This window comes from Lissotriton vulgaris, chromosome 3_1 (assembly GCF_964263255.1).
Source record: "Lissotriton vulgaris chromosome 3_1, aLisVul1.2, whole genome shotgun sequence".
In the NCBI taxonomy this organism is placed as follows: Eukaryota; Metazoa; Chordata; class Amphibia; order Caudata; family Salamandridae; genus Lissotriton; species Lissotriton vulgaris.
In genome coordinates, this window is record NC_141689.1 from 197561685 (window position 1) to 197586871 (window position 25187).

The window sequence follows — 25187 nt, forward strand, 5'->3', positions numbered from 1 at the left end:
AGTAATATTAAAATCAGAATTCCGCACATAGGACTTGAAATTGTAGCTTTAGTTGCCAGATATTTGTAATCACAAATCAATCCTACTTACAATTAGCATTCTGACCATTCTAGAGGGGCTCACACTTTTCTCACAGTTTCCAGGCAATTATGTGAGGTTTTCCTAGAGAGGGACTTTAGCTCCGCCCACAAGTTGGGAGCCAGGGTTCATGTTTTGATTGGGCAGAAGTTGTGTGCTTCCACTAAAAATAGCGCTTGACCTCCACTCGGCTGTGATCATTTCGCTCATTAATCAGCTGCCTGAGCTTGAATTTTCAAGGGAACACACATAACACTGGAATGCTATTAAAGTGTCTTAGATAACTAGAAAATGTATGGTATATTTCTCTGGCAGTAGCACAGATGGGAGTTGGACAGTCATTAACCTACATGAACGCTTAGGTCTGGCTTGAAAGTTCAAGTGTCACCTGACCGTTTAACCGTATCCAATAATATTCTACAGTTCTTTGCTTACACATTAATATATATCCATTTACATGCTATTTACTTGTAATGCTTCACATTACCGTACAACATTCACTTAAAGATAGACATATTTGCATTGCCAATGCATGTTTTGTAAGTATGTGACCTCTGATTCTTTTCAGTGATAGAAGGGGAGTGAGAAACAAAAAGGAAAGAGAGAAAAATAAAAAATGGAAGGTGAAGTAGAGATAAGCTTGTGAAATACGCAAAGTAGGGAAAAATATTCTGTAAAGTGATAACATAGCGCACATATTTGTAAAGCACGCTTTCACCCCCTTGGGGATGAATAACAGGTGTTTATTGTTACTCAATATCACTTATTTTATGGACGTCAGTAATATGAAAGGCTGAGTGGGCCTGCTGGGATTCAAACGTGTGGCCATGAGCTCAAGCACAGGTTCATTGAGCCTCTGGTCACAGTACTTAAAAGTGGCAATGTAGAAGCAGAAAACAGAGAGGTAGAGAAAAAGAAAGAGAGCTAGGGAAGGTTGTAGAGTGAGTTAAAGAAACAAGAAAAAGAAAATGTACAAATGGAAACAGAAAAGTGAGGTACAGAGTGAGGAGTGAGGCTAGAGAGAGAGTTAAGGGAGAGAGCAAGAAGTGCGGTAGTGGTAGGCACAGAGAGGAAGAGAGAGGAGAAGTTGTTGGAGAGTGAGCAGTAGAGGGGAAGTAATCAAGTGTATTGAGAAAGAGGTGAGGTAAACAGTGTTACGGATATCCACTATATTACAGTACTTTTTGTGTCTGAGGGGTGTTACATGGGTGCTACTTGGGCATTTTCATGCAGACACCCATTGGTTTTGATGCAACTACACATCAACTAACATTGGCAGACATGGATAGCATCAAAAACCTGCACCTTCTTGAGGCAGACGTGAGGTTTGAGAAAAGTTATCTTTTCTCAAAACATTTCAAACTTTGCTCGTGTGCTGCATGGTACAGCACACATTCAAAGTGGAAGCAATATTATAGCATTGTTTTTTGTATAGAAAGGGGCTTCTTCCAGGACAAAACCTATGCTTGACAGAACGCACACATCCTTGCAAAAGTCCAATGGTTTGTGCATTGGCACATGGCTGCCTAAAGTGCGCCAGCGGAGGGAGAATAGTAGATATGACGCTGTTCTGCTCTCTACCTTTCAAGCAATGCAGCACAGCAACTTTGAGTATTGCCTGCCTTGTGTGAAATGTTCTCAAATCTGCCCTTAGGTGTCAGCACACTTGCACGTTTGTATTGCACAAGCAATCAAGTCTGGTTAGGTTCACATTTTATCATGCCGGAACTTCAGTATACCCAGACAATGTGACTTAAATTTAACTGAACGCACAATAATGTGACTGATGTAAAACAGGTGGTAAAGGAGTAAAGACAATGGAATAAGATGCGGAAGGAGGTGAACTAGATGGAAAAGAGGTTGAAAGAGAAAGATGGGGAGGTGGACAGGTGAGGCAGCATACATGGTGAGGTAAATTGATAGGTTAGGTAATGAGAAAGAGAGAGGTGAGGTGGGGAGATGATGTAGAAAGAGGAATGAGAAAGTGGTAGAGGGGCGAGGTATCAAGAAATGGAGAGAAACAATGAGAGGTAAGGTAAAGAGAGGTATGAGTTTGAGAAAGAGGTGAAGTAGAAGGTAGGGCGATACAGAGAGGTGAGATGGAAACAGAGAAGTAAAGTACACAGAGAAGGGTGAGGTTAGAGAGAGAGTTACGGGCGAGAGAGCGAAGAGTGGTAGAGATTTAGAAGTAGGCACAGAGAGGTAAAGAGAGGTTAGCTTGTGCGAGAGAGGGAGACGTAGAAAAAAGGTGGTAGACAGGTGTATTGAGCGAGGTGAGATAGACATAGGTGATGTACAGAATCTTCAGGTTGCAAGAGGGTTTAAGTAAATTAGGTAAATAGAGATACAGAGCTAGTTAGAGAGACAGAGAGAGCAAGAGAGAGAGGAGAAGCTTGGCCCGATTCACAAAAGTAATCTGAGACAAAATCTTAACTTTATGACTTTCGGTATTCACAAAGTGCATTTTGGAGTAGTAGAGTTAGGATTCCTAACTTCACTACTCCTAAATGCACTTTGTGAATAACGAAAGTCGTAAAATTAGGATTTTGTCTCAGATTACCTTTGTGAATCGGGCCCTCGGTTCATGTAGTTAGTAGAGTTTAGATGAAATAAGAGAGAGAGAGAGAGTGAGAGCGAGAGCGAGAGAGCGAGACAGAAAGATTATGTTTTAAATGTAATTGCCACTAACTTCCTGAAAGCGTGAGTGTTATGTTTGGCAGGCTGTTCATGTCGTGACATACAAGTACAGAAAAACCTATTTGTATGCACAATTATCATTTTACCAGGGGCCCACTGGATTGTGGGGGCCTGGGACAATTGCCCACTTTGCCAACCCATGCCTTAAAACAGCTTTGTGTAAACTAGGTACCATTTTTCCCCAAATATGTGACCTGTCTACAATTTGAAAATGTTTGATTCAACAATTCTTTTTGAAAAAAATGTTGCCACGTTTGCCTGAAAGTTCTCTTTCTGATGTTTTCATCAAAAGGTGAACTGGCACTCCAATCTGTGAAGCCACTATAAACAACTCAATCAGAGACTTGGTGCTTCTTACATTTTTTTGTTTCTTGGGACCTGGTTCCTATTGAAGGCAGGCTGCTGAGAGGGTTGTTTCTACAAACAGAAGTGGATGAAATGGTATCTACCCATGGGTGAAGTACTGACTGTGACGTTGGAGGGCTATGCTAAGTGCCATTGACGAAGCACTAGTTAAGCTACGTGCTATTAGGGTGACCACCTCTTTCTTGAGAACAGTACTGAGCGGTTTCCAGCCCTGGAGTTTCTTATGATAACAAGATGCACCGTGGGTGTTGTAGTCTTGTTTTCCCTCCATTAAACTCATTTTTCTGAGACACATGAAAAAATGATTTGCAATTAAAACGTTTGCGCCTAGAAAAAATGTCTTTAATGACCTGCAGTTATGTGGTCATTGATGATGTCATACCTGATGTCACCTGATTTAATTTATAAGGTCATAACATACATTGTAATTTTGCGAATATAGAGCTATGCTAAAAAAAAATCCCCTGGTCACAATTTACGATAACTCTTTGGATGCTTGAGGAGAAGGGAGACCCTGGGTGAACCTGCAATATTGTTGTTCCTGGATGCCGAAAGGGCCTTTTATTTTGTGAACTTGAAGCTCCTGATTGAGCTTTTTGGCACTATGACCTTTGGGAAAGAGTTAATTTCCTGGATACATCTCCTATATACTAGACAAGTAGTCTAGGAGGACCTTATCTCCCTATACGCAGATGATATGTTACTATACTGACCCGACTATTAACACTACATCCCCGGAGCCCTACATATCTTAGACACTTTCAGGAGGTTCTCGGGGTCTGTATGAGCTAGCATTATTCTGAGGCTTCAATACTGACTAACTGGGGCCTCCGTGTGGATTTGCCCTGTCCCCTCTGGTGGACCACAGGTTACCTTGTCCCCTGGTTAGTTCCAACGGAGCAACTTGGTACGAGTCCTTGAGGACTGATAATAGGAGAGACATGGGTCAATGGTGGTCCCTTCTGCTGTCCCTGATGGTTAGGGCAATCCTGTACAAAATGATTGTTTTCCCAAAGTTATACACATTATACGAGGTGCCGAGGAATTCTTCAGGGCAGTAGATGCGGTTACCCGGTCACCCCGTCTTTGCTGTGGGATGGGGGGGACCACATGAATAGCGCTACACACATTGACTAGGAGCTCCTTCGAGGGAGGGTTAACACTAGGGGTGGGTGGAATTTGCGTAGTCCCGCTATGCAAAGCTCCACGAAACTGTAAAAATTCTCCGCGAGTAGGCAGAGTTCCGCGAACATGCGGAATTGCTTGTTTCACCCGTTCGCAAAGCTTTTTTCCTGTTCGTGAATGCTGTTTGCGTGCTCGGGGGGAAATATCTTGCGAACACGCATTTTGAAAGCGCGAACAAGCAAAAAATTCCGCAAAGCCGTGGATCACGGAATTTTTGGCAATTCCGCGTTCACCGCGGAATATGAAATTATCCGAATTTCGCAAATTCCGCGAGCGGAACGGAATTTACTGCCCAGGCCTAGCTAACACTACCTGACCTCTGTCAATACTATTGGGCCACACAGTTTTTGGTTATTATTGACTTGGCATTCACTCCCTTGCAGTAAACCTCACTCAGGGCTCACAGCCATTCTTTTTACTCATGCAGATACATAAGGAAGCTTTATGATCATAAAAGGCCGACCTATTGTCCATCCCCAATGGACTTGGTGGTCATCATATGGAAGATGGTCACTAGAAAACTGGGCTGGGGAAGGTGACCGACAAAGCAGACCCTGTTGTGGGAATCTGCCATGTTGGGAGCTCTCCGCGGACTGCAAGTGTAGTAAACAATGGGACATGTTTGGGAGACATTTGTGGTCCGCAGGACCTCCTCTTATGTACTGAGTTACAAAGGCAGTTCGAACTGGCTGCCACTCAGATCTATGAATAAAGACAGATTCAACTCACCCTCAAGGGGTATAAAGCTTTGCTGCATGAAATGGCAGAGGAAAGGCCATTAGAATTCAGACTCCTAGCCGCAACCACACACAAACATTCTGTTTCCCAAATGCTAGTTAATAACTACCAGCTATCCCTTAAGGTACTATGGGGCAGATGAGAGGGGGATCGGTGATAATGACAGACAAGGACGGGGGAAGGCACTTTGCCACCAATGGGAGGTTGCCATTAAGACAGGCTTCAGGTTAGTGCAATTAAAAATACAACTTTGTGCATATTACCCCAGAACCAGACTCTTACAAATGGGTATCGGAGTACTCAGGACACAGATTTTGGACACAGATGGGTCAGCAACTCTTGGAAGTTACCGGAGTACAGGTGGATCTGTAACAGAAATTGGGTGCTCTTGAGATATAGGGCGACCAAACTCTACCTAAAAATGCTGGCCTGTTCTGCAACGTCGCTCTTGCAGTTGCCAGAAGAAACATTGCCCAGTTGTAGAGTAGGTGGAATTACCCTCCATGTCACAGTGGCAGGTGGGACTGGACTTGTGCATTCAGACCGTGTAATCAGTATATAAGGCCAGGGTCTGCTACATGAAATCTAATAAAGTGTGGAGTCAGTGAGTGAAATATGGGGATCTGGCTTAATTTAAAAGCTTGTGATTTTGTTTGCTTGTCTTAACCCTCAAGGTTTTCTGTAATATGAAGGGTGTGTCATAACAGGGTGAAGCTGCTTTCTAGGCTTTTTGTTTTGTTCAGTACAAAAACACAATAAAAAGATTTTGTTTAAAAGTATATCTACCAAAGATAGAGTGTGCTTCTAGGCATAGTAGCTGGGTTGAATCCAACTAAGACATTTACCATATTTGAATTGAACAATCTCTTGTACAGCTTGGATCCTACTAGGTTCTGTTGGGAATGAGATCCACCGACAGTCTGCAGCGCAGTGCCAGCTTACCCTTGTTTATGCTTTTCTGACTGACCCAGTATGTTTCCATTTCTGCAAGTCCACTGTAGGTGCTACACCATCCTTTAGACATGTGCTACCCAGTGTTTTAGGCAGGTGGCCTGTGGGTGTACCAAAAGTGAAGGAAGGATATTGTGCCCTTACCTATTAATGGAAGATTAATTGTGTATGGAAGAACATTTATTTTTTAGCGGAAGAGGCCTTTGTATCCGTACTCCTGAAAGAGGAGTCTGTCAAACTTGCTGTAAATCTATTCTGACGTGAATCCTTCTTTTTCTCCAGAGTTTGTACTACATCGGAAATTCAGTTTCGCGTACACAAAGTACCACGCACTCCGCACAGGCAATGATGATTAGTACTCCGTCTGTGTGCTCATATACAGGGTTTATTAGTAAAAACCATAAGCCATCAGAAAAACCCTACACGTTTAGGCGGGTAACAGCCTTGCTCACGGGCACATCTGAAATTCACAGCAAACATATGCTGTACCAATGGAATTATCTGTATGTTGCACAAGATGGTAGACCCCTGCATCAAGTCTGAGATCATTCAGGCTTCCAGGCCTTTGGAAAAGCCATGGGGAATGCACCTCAGAGACCCCGGAGTAGTTTCATCCCCATCTGGATGCAACCTACAATCCACCCAAAGATCTTGCCTGCAGCAGTACCTTACTGAAAACATTACCAACTGAGTCTACTGATCACCCGAGTAATAACTCAACCCAGCTTTAGATACGTCACCTATGACTCGCAATCTGCATTCCCTTTCTCTGTTTGTTGAAATCCTCCCGTAACTTTAGAAAGCCTGAAAAGGTGATGGCAAAAAACTCCCTATTCGTGTTGGCTACAGATACGAAATTTGAAACTGGCACGCTTTCTAATTAAATCATGTCTTCTTGACAATCCTCCAGTTTGTGCATGATCCTTGAAGCCAATAACTTGTACTAGTTTTGAATTTAGAAGTAGATCTACAACATAAAATGTTATGCTATGCTGTCACCTGTGAGGCTATCCTGACACGTTGATAGGAGTGTGAGGCTGACCTGGGAGGGCTTACTTATAGAGACAGGTCTTAAGCTTCATGCAGAATTCAAGAAGGGGAGAATGAGGTTTGGATGTATTGTGTGAGGTCGTTCCTGGCTTTAGAAGCAATGAATGAGAACGCACAACCTCAAAATCAACTTTTGTAAATGTGTGGTGAGGGGTAATGCCCCAAACCCGGCCTCAGGATGCTTGTTTCCGGTCCAGGGAGGACCGGGCTTGGCAGTTCGGGCTGGACCGTTCCCATGAGCACAGGGTCAAGACTGATTTTCATATGGCCAGGTCTAAACTGCGGTGGCATGGTGAGCAAAAGAATGATGGATTTAACCCAGATCTCTTAAGTGGGGGTGAATATTTGATTTGCTCTGCATTCCGTTCATCATCTGTGTGTCTTTTTCCCAATCAAAAGTTAGCACTTGTTAAATGTAATAAGGTAACCTAATGTTATCCAACGGGAGAGATAGGCCTCACAGTAGTGACAAAACAAATTTAGGAGTTTTTCCACTACTAGGACTTACAAACACATGTCCTAGATTTTAATACAATGTACCCTGCCCTATAGGCTGTTTAGGGCCTTCTTTAGGGGTGACATATGTATTAAAAAGAAAGGGTTAGGCATTGAAAAAGGTTTATTTTGTCTGGTCAAAAATGGCAGGTTAAAACTGTACTACAGGCTGCAATGGCAGGTCTGGGAAATGTTGTAAATTCCTACTTTAGTGGGTGGTGTAATGAGTGCTGCAAGACCACTAATAGCATTCAATGTACGTGCCCTGGGTACCATATACTAGGAACTGAGAAGCACATTACATCTGCCAATCATACCTTTTGTTAGGGAGAGAGCACAAGCACTTTAGCACTAGTTAGCAGTGGTACAGTACACAGAGACCTCAAGCCAACAAACAAAATAGTCATAAAACAGGAGGGGTGAAGGCAAAGCGCTTAGGGTTGACCCTTCGGACAGTGCTAAAACTAACAGATGGGTCTTCTGTGTAGCTCACATTGCACGGGGTTGGTTGAGCTGAATGCATTACTGTTGAAAATGTTGTGCTAGGATTTATGGAGCCTAAGCTATCATGGTTACAAGTCTTACCTGTCCCCACTATTAAACTTAAATATTGCTGCTCAGGAGATGCCAATTCCATCAGTCCCTCAGATTTCCTACAGTGCTGAAAACCTTGACTGCGTTTAGTCTGTAATGTAACACATGTCCCAAAATTGCAATAAGGCTTTTGGGTGCCATCCTCAAAGTTTGATCACCTGTGCCAGGAAAACTTGGCATTTTAAACTAACTTTGGGGGCAATTAAAGTCATGACTAATACTTGAAGTAGTCAAGTAACTACCCTTTGCCAGCAACAGATCGTAGACACAGTGATGAATGCAGTGATTAGATACGCTGACTAGATTTCCTTATGCTAATTGGTAGCCCTTTTTCATGTTGATTGGGAACTTCAGACCATTTTTGTGTAGCAAATTCATTGGCATTTACCATGGGTGCCTCAGTATTACAACAGTATCACTGAGTAATGTTCTTTGAAACTAGGGTTGATGACAGCAGTCAGATAATAGCCCTGGAAGATACATTAGAACATCTCTGATTCCACACACTCTTTTAAGAGTTTGGATTCAGAGTTTATTAACACCCATCAAGACTGAAGGGTATCGGAAGGCTACACAGTCGCAGCTAATCTCCTTCAGAAACTAACATTTCCCTTAACCTCATGCTTTTAGTAGGGGTGGGCGAAACTCAAAGAATTGGACTTCGTGGAATTCTGCAGAATTACAAATAACTCAGCGAGATTACGCAGAGTTCCGCCAACGGGAGGATATAGACATGTTGTGCTGCTCGTGCTGCGATTTAGTGCGTCCCACACCGAAAGCTCCACGTGAACAGCACCACACGGCGTGCAAGAGAACGCAGCTACTCGAGTTGAATCTGCTGACGTTCGAGTAGATTTTCTTCTCGAGGGGCAGCCTTCTGAATGTGAGTGGTCGCAATTGCCCATGACTGCCTGCGTTGGGAAACTTCCACCAGATGTCCTCCTAGCAACCAAAAATCATGCTACGGGACATCAAATCTCACTCACGCTCGGCAACTTACTGTTTTGACGCATGCAAAAGAAATAGATTCCACCACGCTGCGAGAGGCAGAACTTGTGTAGCCATAATTCAGCCAATTCTGCCGGCAGACCGGAACATTCCGCCCATGCCTACTTTTTAGCATGATCAAAGCACCTATATTTGTCAGTTGTACAATAGCATTTTTTATTATATCTGAGACAAAGTAGCTGCTTTTTTTCTTTTATCTTCTTCTTTATCTGCTGTATCTTTCCAATATGTAAATGAAGGTTTATTCAATAGACTGACATTTATTTTGCTTTTTTGTGATTCTCGTGTCATGCTGTATCTCAGTTCCAAGCATACTGCCAACTCATGGAGTACCCTTCCTACCGGCATTGTCAAGTATACAAAGAAAGTCTTGGCCTTCCTACCACAGGCCCTAGTGCTTCAATGGTAAAGGGCAAACAGCCACCAGTAATCACTGGCGCTAAGGCCACTGAACAGGCCTTACATGGCGCTAGCGGCTCATAGGGTCATAATAGGGCGATGAATCACACTGAGCCACTGTAGTGACTGAATGGCAAGATCCTAACTTTTGCAAACAGTTAAAGACTTTGTAGTATATAACTGTGAGAGGGTTTACTACCTAGAGAGTTACAATGACTACAATGCTTTCGAACTTGAGTATAATGGATATAAGCCAAGGACTGTACGTAACACGATGAAGTAGACTAACTGCAAAATACAGATAACCGCAAAGTCCACACTGCAATGGAAGACCATGGAGATGGGAAGATGTATGAAAGCCAAGAATGCATCTGGACTGTATCAAGGCTGGTGTGATGGAGTGCACCCGCATTATGTGTTTCTGGATTTGCTTGGTGTTGAGTAAGTGAGGGACTGTCAAGCGCTGGTAATGATCTGCTCATATCATGGAGTTCTTTTTTTTCTATGTACAATTTGTGATCCATAGGCCACCTCTTTAAAGCATCATTACTCTAGACTTAATGACTCTTGAAGACAGCATACAGCTGCTTGTGCTATTACCGCTTTTTTTAACTCGTGAAGAATGGCATATCAGGGAGTAAATGGTATTCGGTGATGATAAGCATGAGTAATGCAGAGTTGGTCTGAGCTCATTACATTTATCATTAGAAGAGGAGAGGACTGAGAGGAGGGGAAGCTATCTGTGATTTCTTCTACAATCATGTACAGTAGAATCAAAGAGGCAACCAGTATGTAAGGGCTATAGCCAAACAATATACTTCAGAGGTGTCCTAATGTCTCATCTGTGGATCTCAATAAACATATAAGGCAGACCCTCGCCCACCAAGCTAGGTGGCATGCTTCAACTTTGGGTTTGCCTCATCCATCCTGGCTGAGCACACTATATATTGGTTAACACTTTTCCATACAGTAGAGGCAATATTAAATCTTGTTTTCATGTATATTTAGTTTATTTGAATGAAATTAAATTTTATATTTTTTCTAAAAAATTTCCCACATTTGAGGGAGCTCAGAAGATCATGTTTCCAGCATCGGTTGCAGACATTCTAGAAGCCATCCGAAAGGGAGGTTCGGCTTTCTTGAAAATTTCACCAGTTTTGTTTTTCTATTGTTTGTTGCCCACTTTTCTCCTGACATACATGGAAAAAAAACAATCCTTCTAGTGCACATAGAAAGAGGAAAAAACGAGGAGAAATAAACATATTTCTCCTTATTACGCCTCCCCTGGCATTTTGAAGCATTCCCAGTTTTACTAGTGTTAGTAAATCTGGGACTTTGCCAAAAAACATGGGTGGATGAATGGGAACACCCACACTCCACCCATGAAACGCCTTCCCAGGTCAGAGTATCACAAGGCAGTGGCTTGAGCGACATTGGGTTACTCTGGATTCTATATGCTGTGTCACCTTGTGTAAAGCAGGGCAATGCAAGCCCCTAGTAAATGTGGACCATGGTTTGATTTATGATACTCGTTTCTATATCATGTTCACTATATTGCTTACTGTATTTATCTATGCCTTTTCTTTTATTATTTTCTAATTGCAGACATTTCTTTAGTACAGGCTTGGACCCAGAAGGCAGTGAAAACTTTATCCACAGAACATAGGGTAACACCCTGGGTACCTGTACACAGCGGGTGTTTAAAATTGTTATGAGGAGAGTAGTTACACATTCGTAGACAGTGTAGGGAACTACACTGTAGAAACAGTGGGGAGTCAAGTGATCAGACTTTGATCGCCATGTCTTATCCAGAGTAGTCAAGTTGCCGGCATAAGCAGGTCATGGTGGTGGAAGGCGGAAGCCGAAAATGAGGGGGTTCTGCTCTTTCCTGAACGTCAGAGATCAGATCATTCCAGAGGGTAGGAGTGAATGCAGAGACTGCTTTCCTGATCTTGTCCTGGGTTTTGGCAGTATAAACAGTTTTAAACAGGGGGTGGTGTGGGCACAGGAAAATTGTTATTTTTGTCAGCAAGGCTTATGTGTGTGGATGTTCTCACAGATGATGTGTTGATATTTACGACTGTACTTCAGCATATCGACCGCCCCAAAAACTGTCCTACCAGAATATCGAGTACAGAAAACTGAGGGATAAAATATTAAAAGGTAAGTGCAAATAGGGAGGGATAGATTTATTATTCCTAACTCCACATCTACGTACCGCATAGGTACGTACATGGGGATTTAGGTATTGAAAATCTAGTCTTACTTACCTGTTGATATTTAATTTCAATAATCTGTCCATGATATTGTGCCCTCTCAATATTCAGGGGTTGATATCCAGGGTGCGCACCATATTTACATGTACTGTATCTGTAATTTAGACATCTGCTCCATTCCACTGCTTCAAAATTCTAGCTGAATAAAAAATCAGAATTCATCAAAGTTCTGAAAAAGATCAGCATTTTTGTAAAAAACCTAAAATGCATGCATCCAGACTCAGAAAGGCAGTAGAAGGCAAGCCATTTACTTTATTAGCACAGAGCGCGGCATGTCATTGAGACAGCTCTAGAACAGACTAATGAATGTTGTGGCCTTTTGGCAGTCAGCAGTGTCAGAAAGAAAATAAATATCCCTCACATTTCCACCGATGATATTCACTGGTACCTTTCACAGGTGGAATTACCAGATGGCTCTATTCCTTGCTGAATAAATCAAAAGCCTGACCGCAAAACAATACTTTGCTGCAAAACAAAGAAAATGTGCAAACCCATTGGGAATGGCTGGTACTCCCAGTGATGGTGGCCTGGTGGGGTCACCTCCATGTTTTGAGACTGCTTTTAAATAAAGCATTTTTTTTATTTCTTTTAAACAGGATGCATTAAAAAAATAAAAATGAAACGTTCCAATTAAAATTTTAAAGGGCAGACAGTGGTCCCTGGGATCACTGCCTACCCTTAAAAAATATTTACGCATGTATTCAAAAATGGGATGGGTCCCCTGGGGACCCCTTATCGTTGGCGGGTGCTTTACCATCCTTCTAAGAAAGGTTGTAAACTGCGAGTGTTTTGCGGTCGAAAAACATTCTTACATAGCTTAAGGTTTTTCGCTATTAGGAAAGGACGCCCTTGGAACGCCATTTCCTAATAGGGAGTCGCTAATCCTATTTTGTGAGTTGCAAATTGATTTGCGACTCGCAAAATAGGATAAGTAATGTCCCACAGGTTTTTGCGTTTTGCCTGCTCAAACGGGTCAAAGTGGTGCCTAGATGCAAATTAGGGCCATGTGTAAAGTGGGCTCCCATGGCCTATGCCAGCAGGGCACTAACTCCAACTAAGCAGAGGTATTCCCAAATAGAAAAAGATGCAATAGCAAAACATTGCGGCTACAGTCATTTCCATGTTGCCCACAAGCCGCTCGTTCCCTTTTTCAAGGAGTCGGCAACAAAACCCCCACCAAGGGTTGGGAAATGGGTCCTCCAGTTGTAAGAATACAATTTCTCAGTTGAGTATATGCCAGGGTCTCGCAATATATAGGATTATTTGTTGAGAAATACATGGTCATCCATTCCTGATGAAGGTAGGGAAGTTGTGGCTATGGGAAAGTATGTAAAAATGGTTGCGAAGCATTCCCACCCTCTGCCCATCTGCCTAACTGACATAATTTAGGCGACAGGGACCAATAACTGTCTCCAGTCCACCACTGCTGGACTGGAGACTGGAAATGTCCCAACATACTTGCCAACCTGGCACACAACACAGTCGAGACCCGATACACATTACAATCATCGCATAATGTGAGCTATGACCTAACAGTCACCGAGGATGGATACCTTGTTTGGTAATACCATCCCATTTAACACAGCAGATGGTATATCTTGCCCATTAGTCACACCAAGGAATTGTCCAAAGCACGGATAGACTGCGCAGTATGGTGTGGTTCCCTGGAATGGATGATATGATTGAACGCACCATCCAGCAGTGTGACTTTAAACATTCCGCTGGATCCCCACCGAAACTAGAAAAACGGTCACCCACGCACTGGTCACGAGCCGCCTGGACTACGGGAACACCCTATACGCCGGTACCACCGCAAAACTCCAGAAAAAACTCCAACGCATCCAGAACGCGTCAGCCAGACTCATACTAGACATCCCGCGTAAAGACCACATCTCTGGACACCTGAAAAACCTCAACTGGCTCCCCGTTAACGAGAGGATTACTTTCCGCCTCCTAACCCACGCACACAAAGCACTCTACGAACTTGGACCCGAATGCCTCAACTCACAACTTTCCTTCTACACCCCCTCCCGCCACCTACGATCCTCCAACCAAGCCCTTGCAACTGTACCTCGCATCAACAAAACCACCATGGGAGGCAGATCCTTCTCCTACCTGGCAGCTAAAACCTGGAACTCACTTCCCACTCACCTTCGCCTCACTCAGAACCACCTTACATTCAGAAAGCAACTTAAAACCTGGATATTCGACAAGTAACTCCCCACCCTCCTCAAGCGCCTTGAGACCCTCTGGGTATGTAGCGCGCTATATAAATCTCTTGACTTGACTTATGGCAAACAACAGGCTGTCTCGACACTCTGCCGCCAATAAACATAGAACCCATCCTGGAAATTCCATGGCAGCATTCCAGTGCAGATTTTAGCAGCCTTCGGGATGGTTGATACCTGCTTGTCATCATGGATGATTTTTCTATTACCCAGAAGTGGAATTGGTGACATCTACATGCGCGGAGAACACCATACCAAAGTTTGAAAAAATCTTGGCCGGATAAAGGAATTACGTACATGCAATGGTCCCCCTTTCAGTAGCTAGGAGGTGGGCTGCTGCTGGGCAACGCAAAATCACTCCACGTTGGCCCCAGCCAAACATGGAGGCTGAAAGCTTTATGCAAACCATCAACAAAGTAGTCTGGATTGCTCAAGTGAAGCAGCAAAACGAGGAAATGGTTGATTATGCGTTTCTAAGAGCCTACCGACTCACACCTCACCCCACCACTAGGGTAGCTCCCAGCATCCTCTGTTTTGGACGAAGGGTGGAAGATGTAATACCACACCATCCTCGGTGGGCGAAGACTCCAGTCAGTAACAACCTGAACCCATACAGAAGACTGACACAAAACCAAAAGATGCCCCAACGCAGGCGGGCTATGGTCCCTAACATCCAAGTAGGAGACCAGGTGTCACCGGGACAATGGTAATGGCTAGGAGGGGGCAGGAAACTGTAACACAAAATGTGTTGTATTTAGAGAGGTACCATGAGATACCCGTTGGCCCATTAAGGTGCAATGTCACACCCGCTGGGTGCACAGAGAGAACACCACTACCCAACTCTACAGAAGGAGAATTTGACAGAGTAGAGTTACCGTCCAATGTTTCAGAAGTGCTTTAGGATTCATGTCTGAGCCCCAGGCCACTGACAACAGGCTCCTCTACAGTAAAGCACTCTGGGCATGGTTTCACAAGATCTACAGTAAAGCACTCTGGGCATGGTTTCACAAGATATAACTTCAGTCAGAACCCTACTCCATCACAGCAATTTCAGGACTATGTGGTCAAGCACCACCCCCAGAGGGTTGTCTGGAGTGGTCCCCAGATGGTACAAGGAACGTTCCCAGAACTCAGTATTTTTGTGTATTAATTTTATGTTTAGTTTGTTTTGGTTTCAAGTTAAAACCTTCACTGCTGCGCGAATTCCACCGCAGTGCTGGGATATTCCAATCTCGGGCGTGGCTCGGACGGCCCCGGCTGCCATGCGCACACGCCCACCGTGACTCATGAGGGTCGGGCCCTCATGAGCACGGAAGAGGTTAAGAGGAATGTAATGGTCTTTTCCATGAGCGCCCCTCTTATTTAGGCAACAGTTGTTTGACCCGAAGTCACCTGAACCCGGTGTATAACAAATGGGGTGGAGCCATGTAACGGCAATTTTCCACACCTCCTTGAGTGAAGTGTCTGCAAGTCTTTTCATTTGCGCTCGAAGATGCGAGTGCAGCCCAATTGGTATCTCGGCACCCCGCTTCCCAAACGGGGACCTGGACTACCTGAAACATAGCAGTCCCAGAAGGAACTCATTTGATAAATTAATGTATGTCCAGGGCTGGAAACATGGTGTTTAAATGTACGTGGAACATTAGCAAATCCCCTTAGACTGAAGAGCAAACCCTCCAATTTGAACCCACCTTGTTAATTTTGATATCTAGCTACGATTTTCTCTCCGGGAGCTGTCGGTCTCCTTTACAATATCATGTTGCACATTTCCCACACTGAACAAGAGGAAACCTGGTCCAAACACAGCAAGATCACTATAATATGCATCTGCATTTCCTTCCTTTAATTTTTTTGAGGTGATATTAGCTACGGGTGTCCGTTATCTGTGCCACCATGATTTTCTGGTTGGAGCTCTGAGACGGTGGTTGATAATTGTGTTGGACAATAGTTGTCCAGGGTTTGGCAAAAACACATGTGGAGCCGGCTGGTCTCAGTAATAGGAGCAGCCTACCTGCCAGCTTTGGCCCCTTCGATGGTTTTGAGCTGCCGGTGGTTCTCGCGGCATCAGCGAGTGAGGCTGCCAGCTATGCACAATTTGAGCGATCAAAATGGCAGGTGCGTCCACTTAAATTGGTGACTCAGCCTGGTCAGCAGATGGTCCCTGAAATGGGTCCAGCCACTGCCTGCTGTCATAAATTAGATTAGTGTCGGTGCATCGTACGGATCCCTCCCCGTTCTCACCAAGGAATCCAGTTGAGTACCAAGTCGGAGGCACACTACACATTTTAGCTCCTCAAACACATTCATATCCATCTCATACATATTCTTTTGGATTCTCTAAACTGATTTTTTGGCCTCTTTTAGAGCGCAGGTGAGGAAACCTCTTTCTTGTTAATATGTTGTGTGACAGACACTAAAGAAAACTCTATTGAAAAGTTGTGTTATCATGACACAGTTCAGGAGCGTAACACTGACCCCAGCAGCCCTATGTAGTGCCATGGGGCCCTCAACACTTCAGGGGTCCCTTCGCCCTTCAAGGGGCACCCATTCAGCCCAACCTATGCCCATGAATATGTTTAAGTTAATAGAGACTGTTGGACCCCTTAGCACATTCTGCAGGTGGGTCCGGTTATTTTGCGTTATGCCACTGACAAAATCGGAATAAGGGGTGGTGTTTACAAGTCCTCTGGGGTGGTGTACTTACCCAATGCAGTAAATTCCTCCTATTCTTAATTTTGTAGACAGGAATAAGGCATTCCATGTTAAACAGGTAGTTATAACACTAATTTATACTTAATTATGCTTGATAGATAACAATTGGTCAGGGGAAGCTTGTGTGTGTGTGTGTGTGTGTTGGTGGTGTAAAATTTACTGCATTTGGTAAATACCCAGCCCCATCCTACATACCCCATGTGATAATTACCATACAGCGCAGAATTCGTAGCCCTCTGTAAAGTCCTGTTTGTGCAGAGATTTGATCTCTCCGCCACAAGTCCCACACTCATATTCGGGGCCTAAGACCTAAGTCTAGGATCCCATATTTGTGTCTTTTGGCACAGTATGCAAGTATTACCAGTAAAAGCAGTCTCTTCAATGGAGCCTTTTGGAAATGTGTAAGTCGGTGAGACTGTAGGCCCTGTGCCAGTCTATAGTAGAGAAAGAGTCTACAAGGCCAAACTGATGGAAGGCTGAGTAAGTATTGGCCACAGCAAGAGTGTTACAGAATGGTTCAATTGATACATGTATGGAGCCTGTGAGCTGCACAAGGTTCTTGGCAGTACTACTCCCTGTCTCTGTAACAAAGTTTCAAATGCAGGATAGAAAGAATGTCAGATCAGTGGAAACTGGAAAAAGTACTACAGACTGTTATCATTTTAGAATCTCTGCCACACACCCCTTTCTCCATTCAAGATTGCATCATAGATCTCCTGGTGCTCTGAAACAACATTTACAAATATCCTGGAGCCAAGACAAAATCTGGAACATGGCTTGGCCTAAAGCAACAGATTCTAACAGTTTTCATTTCTACAGTACATTTCCTGGCCCTCAGGCAGAGGTCCATGGCATGCGGCAAATCATAACATAAACACGGCTCACAATTTTTCATTAAAGCCCCGCATTATTAGCAACCAGCACGTAACGTATGGGATGGAATGTGTAGGGTAATTTGCAAAACATCATCACACCCAAAGGAACAATTAAATGGTTATTGCATTGCAAAATCTTAACACTACATTATTCAGACACATATATTACGTTGCATAACTATATCACATCAACACATGACACCACAAACTTGGAACAACAACAAATATTTACCCTGGCCCCTACTTCCTGACCCAGCATTTCCAACAATGGTCTCTTGGATGGACTGCCTACAAGCTGCCTAGTAGTGATGGGCGTCTTAGAGCGTTCTACCGAATAAGGGAATGTGCCAGTGAATTGTAGGGATACTTTCTACTCAGTGTCAAGAACTCTAAGCGTGATCTGCCTGTTTGTCATAAAAAGAGGCAGCAAGACATAGGGGCTGACAACTTGAAGTGGGTTAGGCTAGCTTTAGAGATCGTTGCCTTCAAGCACGCACGGCCAACGTTTATCAAATTGTTAAAAGTTCAAGGCTTGGGGATTTGAGGACTTTCTATAATTTTTAAGATAATCCAATCACAAATTGTGTGAAGCGCTATACCAGAGAAAGGGTTGGTGGACTTGGGCTGTCTTACCATCCCTTGTTGAGTGGGCAGCCTTAGAGTGGTGAAGGCCATTACGTCTTGGGGTGAACCATTTTTAAAAGATGCAAGTAACCTTTCTCCTTCAGGCAGCCTTCACTGGAGGTCTGAGGATGTTGGTTAGAGAGGGGTGACCCAGTGATATTGTCTGCCCCACACCTTGAGAGACATTGTTGTTCTTCTGTAATTCAGAATTACGGTGAAGTTGTGGCTTGTCTTATAAAGGTATTTTTATGTTTTGTTCCTCAGATGTTTAGAGGCCCACATGCTGGAGGAAGGCTAAAAATTATGCTTTATCATCTGGAGTGTATTGATCGAAATGGGTTAAGCTGAAATCCAGAATTGTATGAAGAGGCCTCACAATCAATCAATTGGAGAATAAGGACGCTCAAACCTCACATCAAGTGTCAGAATTGGAAAGTTGGATATTGTGCAATTTGGAAGTCAAAGGCATTTCTAGCTCAGAGGGCAGATTTGCTGGGCTAATAGAATGCAATGTTTGCCATTCCATTCTGGCCTACTTTGGTAGTTGTTGGGGTAGCATAATTTCTTGGGGACACAAAGGCCTTTGAAAGGTTGCAATTCCTCCAAAATGTGACAGGGAATCTGTCAGGATTATTGTAATGTCAAACAATGTGCTCTGGTTAGATTCGCTGAAGACGGTGCTTGAAATGACCAGAAATACAATTTAATATCCCTGGCCATTTTTAACATAAATGAAAAGTAATAGATGGAATGCCTCAGTTATTTATGGCCACTGCCATTGCTCTGGATAGCAATAATGTGTGCTCGCTGTGCAGTTACAGAGAGCAACTAACCATCTGCATTTATGTCTTGGCCCCCTCCCTGAAAGGGTAGACCATTCTGAATTACCTAACCCAAGTTACACCTCACTGATGAGGCAAAAAAGAACAAAACAAGTCTGGGATTGCTTGTGTGCCTGGTTAGAGAGTACAAGGCCTAACACTTCAGGATGGTCTGTCCTCATTGGAGCAAGCCCAAGACGTAAATATACGTTGTACACCTCAATAGTGCACTTTATGGTTTATGCCATCTGCTAGGTGCTGGTAATTGGTTTGAAATATTACTGACTCAGTGGTGCTCAATTTATTGACCTTGGAAGGATGAATGGCAGAGTGGATCTGCCAGGACTCAAACCATGACCTTCATGGTTAGACACAGATTTCCACAATGGGTCCAGTAGTTTATTGGGCTACCTTATCTGTATATGTTTGGTCCATGTCTGTTGTTTAATAGACAACCTAAAAACAATGAAGTGGAATGCACAGTCCCTGTTTTCTAAATTTAAGTCTAAAAACAAGTCAGAGATGTTGAGCAAGACCTGCACTATGAGACCGAAGTAGAGGTCTTTGGATGGATCCACCCACCCCATCTTTTCAGGGTCCCTGACACGGGACCTTTTCCTTCATCACTAAAATCAGCGCCTATAAAAGAAGCAGTGTCTTAGCATGAAACATAAGGTGGGGGAGAGAAAGAAGATGGGGATAACAAATAAAGTAAGAAGTTAAAAAAAATAAGCAGTTTGAAAGGTGTTTTAAAGAAAGCCCTATCCTGGATGAATCTAATTGTTTTGTTATCTTTACCCACCAAAGCATTTACTTTGGTTTGTCGCCCGATCCACAAACACTTTCGAGGAGATGACATTACCGAAAGGCAGGAACATCTGCATCAGCTCTGCATCCCCAAACTCCTGGGGCAGATGGTAGATAAACAGGTTACAGCCCTCGGGTCCTGCAGGGGAAAGAGGAGAGGTTGAGGGGATCAGAGAAGAAGTGGTCTTCCTGTAGAGCAGGGGTCTCCAACCTTTTCTGTATTGAGAGCTACTTATGTTCAATAAAACACAATGACAGCTACTAATATTAATAGTGCAGTATAATTTCAATTTCTTTATATGTATATTATTCAACCAAGCAAAATCTTTCTAACTTAATAAGCTGGGTTGCACACAGATGAGCTACTCAGAGGTAGCTCACAAGCTACTGGTTGGAGACCCCTGCTGTAGAGCGTTCCTTTGTCTTTAAGAACAGAAATGTCACATTACATTTTTGATACATCCAAATAAAATATCATAATTTTTCATAAATAATTTCCCTGCCTGACAATCTGCAATCCATCACTTCCAAAACTTCACGGCATATCACCAACATTCTTGGAAGAACAATGCATAAAATTGCAGCCACCATGTTAGCTCCACCAAATATTAAGGCAATGACTAGCTGCTAGGTCATGGTATATGTTAAAATACTTTTGAAATGTTGCTGTATGTCATGTTAGTATAATTCCGAATCGTGGCTAGAGCGCTATATAATTCTATATGTTGGTTTCTAGGTGCGAAAGTGCTCAACTTAACCCTAACACAGTGTATCCTTGAAATGAGAGCTAAGTGTTATTTTGGAGGAGAAGACTACAATGATTGTTTCCGGAATTATATCTAATGTTTGTTAACCAATGGGATGAAGATTCCAGGGTATATTTGTAATTGTGTAAACTGAAAGACAACAAGCACATTCTCATTTGGCAAAAAAAGGAGTACCACTGCCAAATTCACTGGTTCTCGGTGGAAATTTCAGCTCTTTTTGTAGGCTAAATGATGCTTTTCTTGATCAAACAAATATATATAAAGCTCTTTCTTTACTGTTAGACCTGGCATCCTTGGCATGGTTCTCCTCTAACTTTTGCCCACAACCCTCATATTTTGCTGACCTTGTTTATACTGGCTTTAGGACTCTGCACACTTTACCACTGCTAACGTTGCTTGCTCTCTTTCCCTAAAACATGGTAGGATTCAATATTGTTTCAAATACAGTAAGGTATGATTTCACCAACATGTCTTTTCTAGTGCTGTGACCTAAGTGTTTTGCAGGTTCTGCCATCTATGAAATATATCCTTTGCCAATGGTAGATGAATTCCATTGACATAATTCAGTGGTGTCATGACAAAATGTAGTATAGCTTGCTTTCTGTGTGCCAGGCCCAAGTATGTAAAAAGAAAAAAATAATTTGCAGGGGGGGGGACGTCTTTGACATATAATTGTGCCAGTTGCCACTTACAGATTCCTACGTATTGGTGGTGATGTGTGATGTGTACTATGTTCTGGTGTCCATGTGTACTCAATGTAATTGGTGTTATTTCCATTAATTAAACTTTGAATATCTCATTCTGTTTGTAATTGAGTTATTAATTTGCCAGGAGTATGCACCTATCAACTTAACAAATAAAATCTGTTTTAAGTTATAACTCATTTTTAAGGGGAGCTCTGCTCGCCTCCTGGTAGTAGTGGCACAAACACCAGGCTATTCCAGAGAGAAATGTGAATTAAATTCATGGCGCTCCAAACAATTTTAAAGTCAAGAACACAACACAGCCAACCTCCCAACCAATTTAGAAAAACAGAGAAGACTTATGGAGCAAAATCACACCAAAACAATTCTAATCGGATGAGAAGAACTGAAGATATGATTGTTAAAGTTTTGAGTCAAAAAACAACTACAAAAGACACAAGTGCCTCAGTGCAATTTTAGGCTGAGCATGATGGACAGGGGGGTCAGATTGGACAGACGGGTTGTGTCGGCAAAACCGATTACCTTGTGACTTTGTTTATTTTCTAAAGTTCAAGTTCTCAATTGGAAAAGCTGAAGCCAAGGAGGGTTTCTTACAGTGAGACAGGCCATCCTTAAGCCCTTCACTACTTGAAAAGATGTACTATCTTGACCCAGTCCAAGGTTTTTTTATCTGCAGATTATGTAGCACGAATACGACTCAAAGGTATTAGAGCACTTTACATGAGCACCAGTTACGTTACTCAAGGACACATGCATGTTTTTGGTAGGCACGGGGAGATTAAGTGATTTGCCCTGAATCACAGGATTGGAAACCCCGAGGTTCAAACCTTGGTTTCCCAGCTCCAAAGTCGGCAGCTCTAGCCGTCAGACCACTTCCTCTCCCCAAGATTTACTCTTAGCACTTTTCACTTCCTCTCCCCAAGATTTACTCTTAGCACTTTTCACTTTCTTGGATCTCAGAATCCACCAGTGGCCCAAAGCTGTAAGCTGTTGCTGGGTAAGGCTCCATGACTCCATGACACTGGATACTTTGCCGCGAGGTCCTGCTGAAGTCATTTTATTTGGCTTGTATTTCTTGTCTGCCTAGAGCACACCCTCCCTTGGGAAGTCACCTTAACTTGTCTGAGTGCTCCACAGGTAGAAAGAAAATTACAACTGCTGGAGAAGTTAATTCTTGTCACTCCTGCACTTATCAGGTTCCCAGGGCAAGCTTCTAGAAACCAGATCTCTCTCTCTCTCTCGCTCCAGTTTGGGCTCCTGCAGCTTCGCTCCACAGTAGTCAGCTGGGCTTTCCTTCTGCTTTTGGTGTCCTGGTAGCAGGTAAAGAGACAATGGCTTGGTCCCCTGAGAGCAGTTCTAATCCTTGGGCGCTAGCAGGAGTCAGGAGTGCAGGAGTCAGGAGTACGGGAGTCTTCTTCTTCTTCCAGCAGACAGGCATTACCTGCCTTCGTCAAGATGTTTTCTCCCAGAAATGAAAGGAAATGACCAGGATTTAGAATTACAGATGAAGAGTTCTCCCAATATAATTTTAGGCCCAGAGGGGGGAGGAAAAGTAAGGCTAAGTAAATTTACCTCTGTGCAGACCTATATTGCTTTTTTCAATGAGTTACTTCACAATAAATTTGATAGAGTTCTTTTTGCTCAAATTGAATCATGTCTTGTATAGCTGTATTTATAAAATGTGTTATTTAAAATATATAAAATCTTTTTTGTAAGCAAATAAATCATTTTTGTACTTATGCATAAAAACATATAAACCGTAAGGTACAATGAAAAATAATAAAAATAATGTTTGAATAAATCACTTGTTTTTTTCATGAATATAGCATCCTCTATAAAATTTATTGTGAAGTAACTCATTGAAAAAAACAATATAAGTCTGCACAAAGGTAAATTTACTTAGCAGTGACCAGGATTTATAAAGCGCACGAAGGCCCGTGGGCATCTATGCGCTGTAGCGCTGTAGCATAGCAAGAGGCATGGAGTGAACTGTTAACATACTGAAAATACTGTGCCTAATTATAGGCTAAACAGCCACGTCCAAAAGTGTTCCGAAGAGGTGCTTGTGAAGTGCCAATCACATCCTGTGCACGAGCCAGTGATTAGAGAATTCCATGCGCCTATTCCTGGCTACTTTCTCGCAGAATGTACACCTCAGTTTTCAGCAGTTCCCTTCTTAGTTTACTGACATGCTTCCTAAAGTATCTTGACGAAGCTGGCATTAGCCTTCTTGCGGCTGGAGGAGTATTAACCCTCCTTCTGTCTATTGGCTATGGAGGTGATGTATGCTACCGCTTTGTCAGTCCCAGGAGCAGTGTTACCTCCTTCTCTTCACACACAGAGAATCTACAGTGGCCCTGGGAATCAATGGTGCTGCCAGAAGTTCCTATCTATCTCCTGAAAGGCTAGTCCCTACTATGCGGTCACTGTTAACACCACTCCTACAGGAGGCACGGGCTGAGTTGTTAGGAGGCAGGGACAGCCTTAGGCATGTGCAAGCTGTGCACCTGCACAGAGCCACAAAACCCCAGGGGCCGCCACGCCAATATATATCCTTAATATAACAATCCTCTGAGGATGGATACATATTTGCGTGGCAGCCCCTGGCAGGGATTTGGCGGCTTCCGGCTCTGTTCCACTTCCAAACACCCTGACCCACCCCTCTTCACTGGCCTCCGTGCTCCGCCCCGCCCGGGACCCCCTACCTACGCGCCCTGCCCAGGGCCGCCATGAGCCTAGAGCCGCCCCTGTAGGAGGTCATCCAGGAATGTGTAAGAAGTCTTTGGGGGAGAAGTTTGAGGCAAACCATTTTAAACACTTTTTGTAAAGTATCTTTCCATCTAAAGTTTAAAAAACCTTCTTTCTCCAGTGAATTGGATTTTTAAACCTCAGTGGAAAATAATGTTTGATTACCATCTATATGTTTTTCTGAAGTCAAGTTAGAAAAAACTATTAATTACTGGGTCTGTTAATAATATAAAATAAGTTTTACCTGCATACTAGAAACTGTTTTTAGAATTATTGGTTGTGAATGCACACATTTTCAGATGCCTCATTTTTACATCATGAACACCTAGCTCCGTGGGCTTTTAAGGCACATTTTATGGGTGTCTTAGCTAATATACATAAAAACATTGTACATGGCAAAGGCACTTTTCCATGTCACGTGACACAGTAGTATTTTTAAACTGCAGCCTGGCCAGACCACAATGGCACTCTCTGGAGTCATACAATTTTGCCATACATGTGGGTGGTGTAATTGCACATGGCAGTTTAGATATGGCATGTTAAAATTCCATGTCACTGGTGCAGTTCTTGTATACCACGACCATAGAAGAACATTATTTAAGCAATTTAGATTAAACCAATGTACAGTTCATGGTTAATATGAACCAATTCACAAATTGCCGTTGTTGAGCAGTGGAATACTGCACATAGTCCAAAGGCCAGGAAAACCAGACAGGAAAAGATGGGGGTACCATGGTAACAATGATGTCCTTTTTTTTTTACAGATGTAGTTGTGAAATATTTTGAATTATCTACTACTAGAACCATTCGCATTTTTAATAATTATTTTGCTGTGTGGTATGCCGAAGTTAGAAGTCCTCTCAAGTGATACCTATAAAGGAATAAACTAAGTGATATAGGGTCAGATGTAGGTGAGGGACATTTACCGATTCTAAAATAACGAATTTTACTGATTCTGTATTTTAGAATCGGTAAATGCTATGTAGGGAAAAATTCGGTAAGTATTACCGAATTGTTAAGATTCGGTGCTTACCGAATCGGTATTTACCGATTCGGTATTCCCC

The 25187-nt window shown here is 43.0% G+C and overlaps 1 protein-coding gene across 12 annotated transcripts in view; it reads right to left on the minus strand.

Moving 5' to 3' along the window:
• CELF4 (CUGBP Elav-like family member 4) overlaps positions 1-25187 on the minus strand; it is a 1334281-nt gene that overhangs the window by 121235 nt on the left and 1187859 nt on the right. For 6 of the 12 annotated variants that reach the window (XM_086960321.1, XM_086960314.1, XM_086960320.1 and 3 more), the window contains one exon: positions 19900-20043. In XM_086960321.1, coding sequence (XP_086816447.1) covers positions 19900-20043 — 144 coding nt within the window. The remainder of the gene's footprint in view (positions 1-19899; positions 20044-25187) is intronic. The other 6 variants (XM_086960324.1, XM_086960316.1, XM_086960323.1 and 3 more) reach the window with 1 other exon arrangement.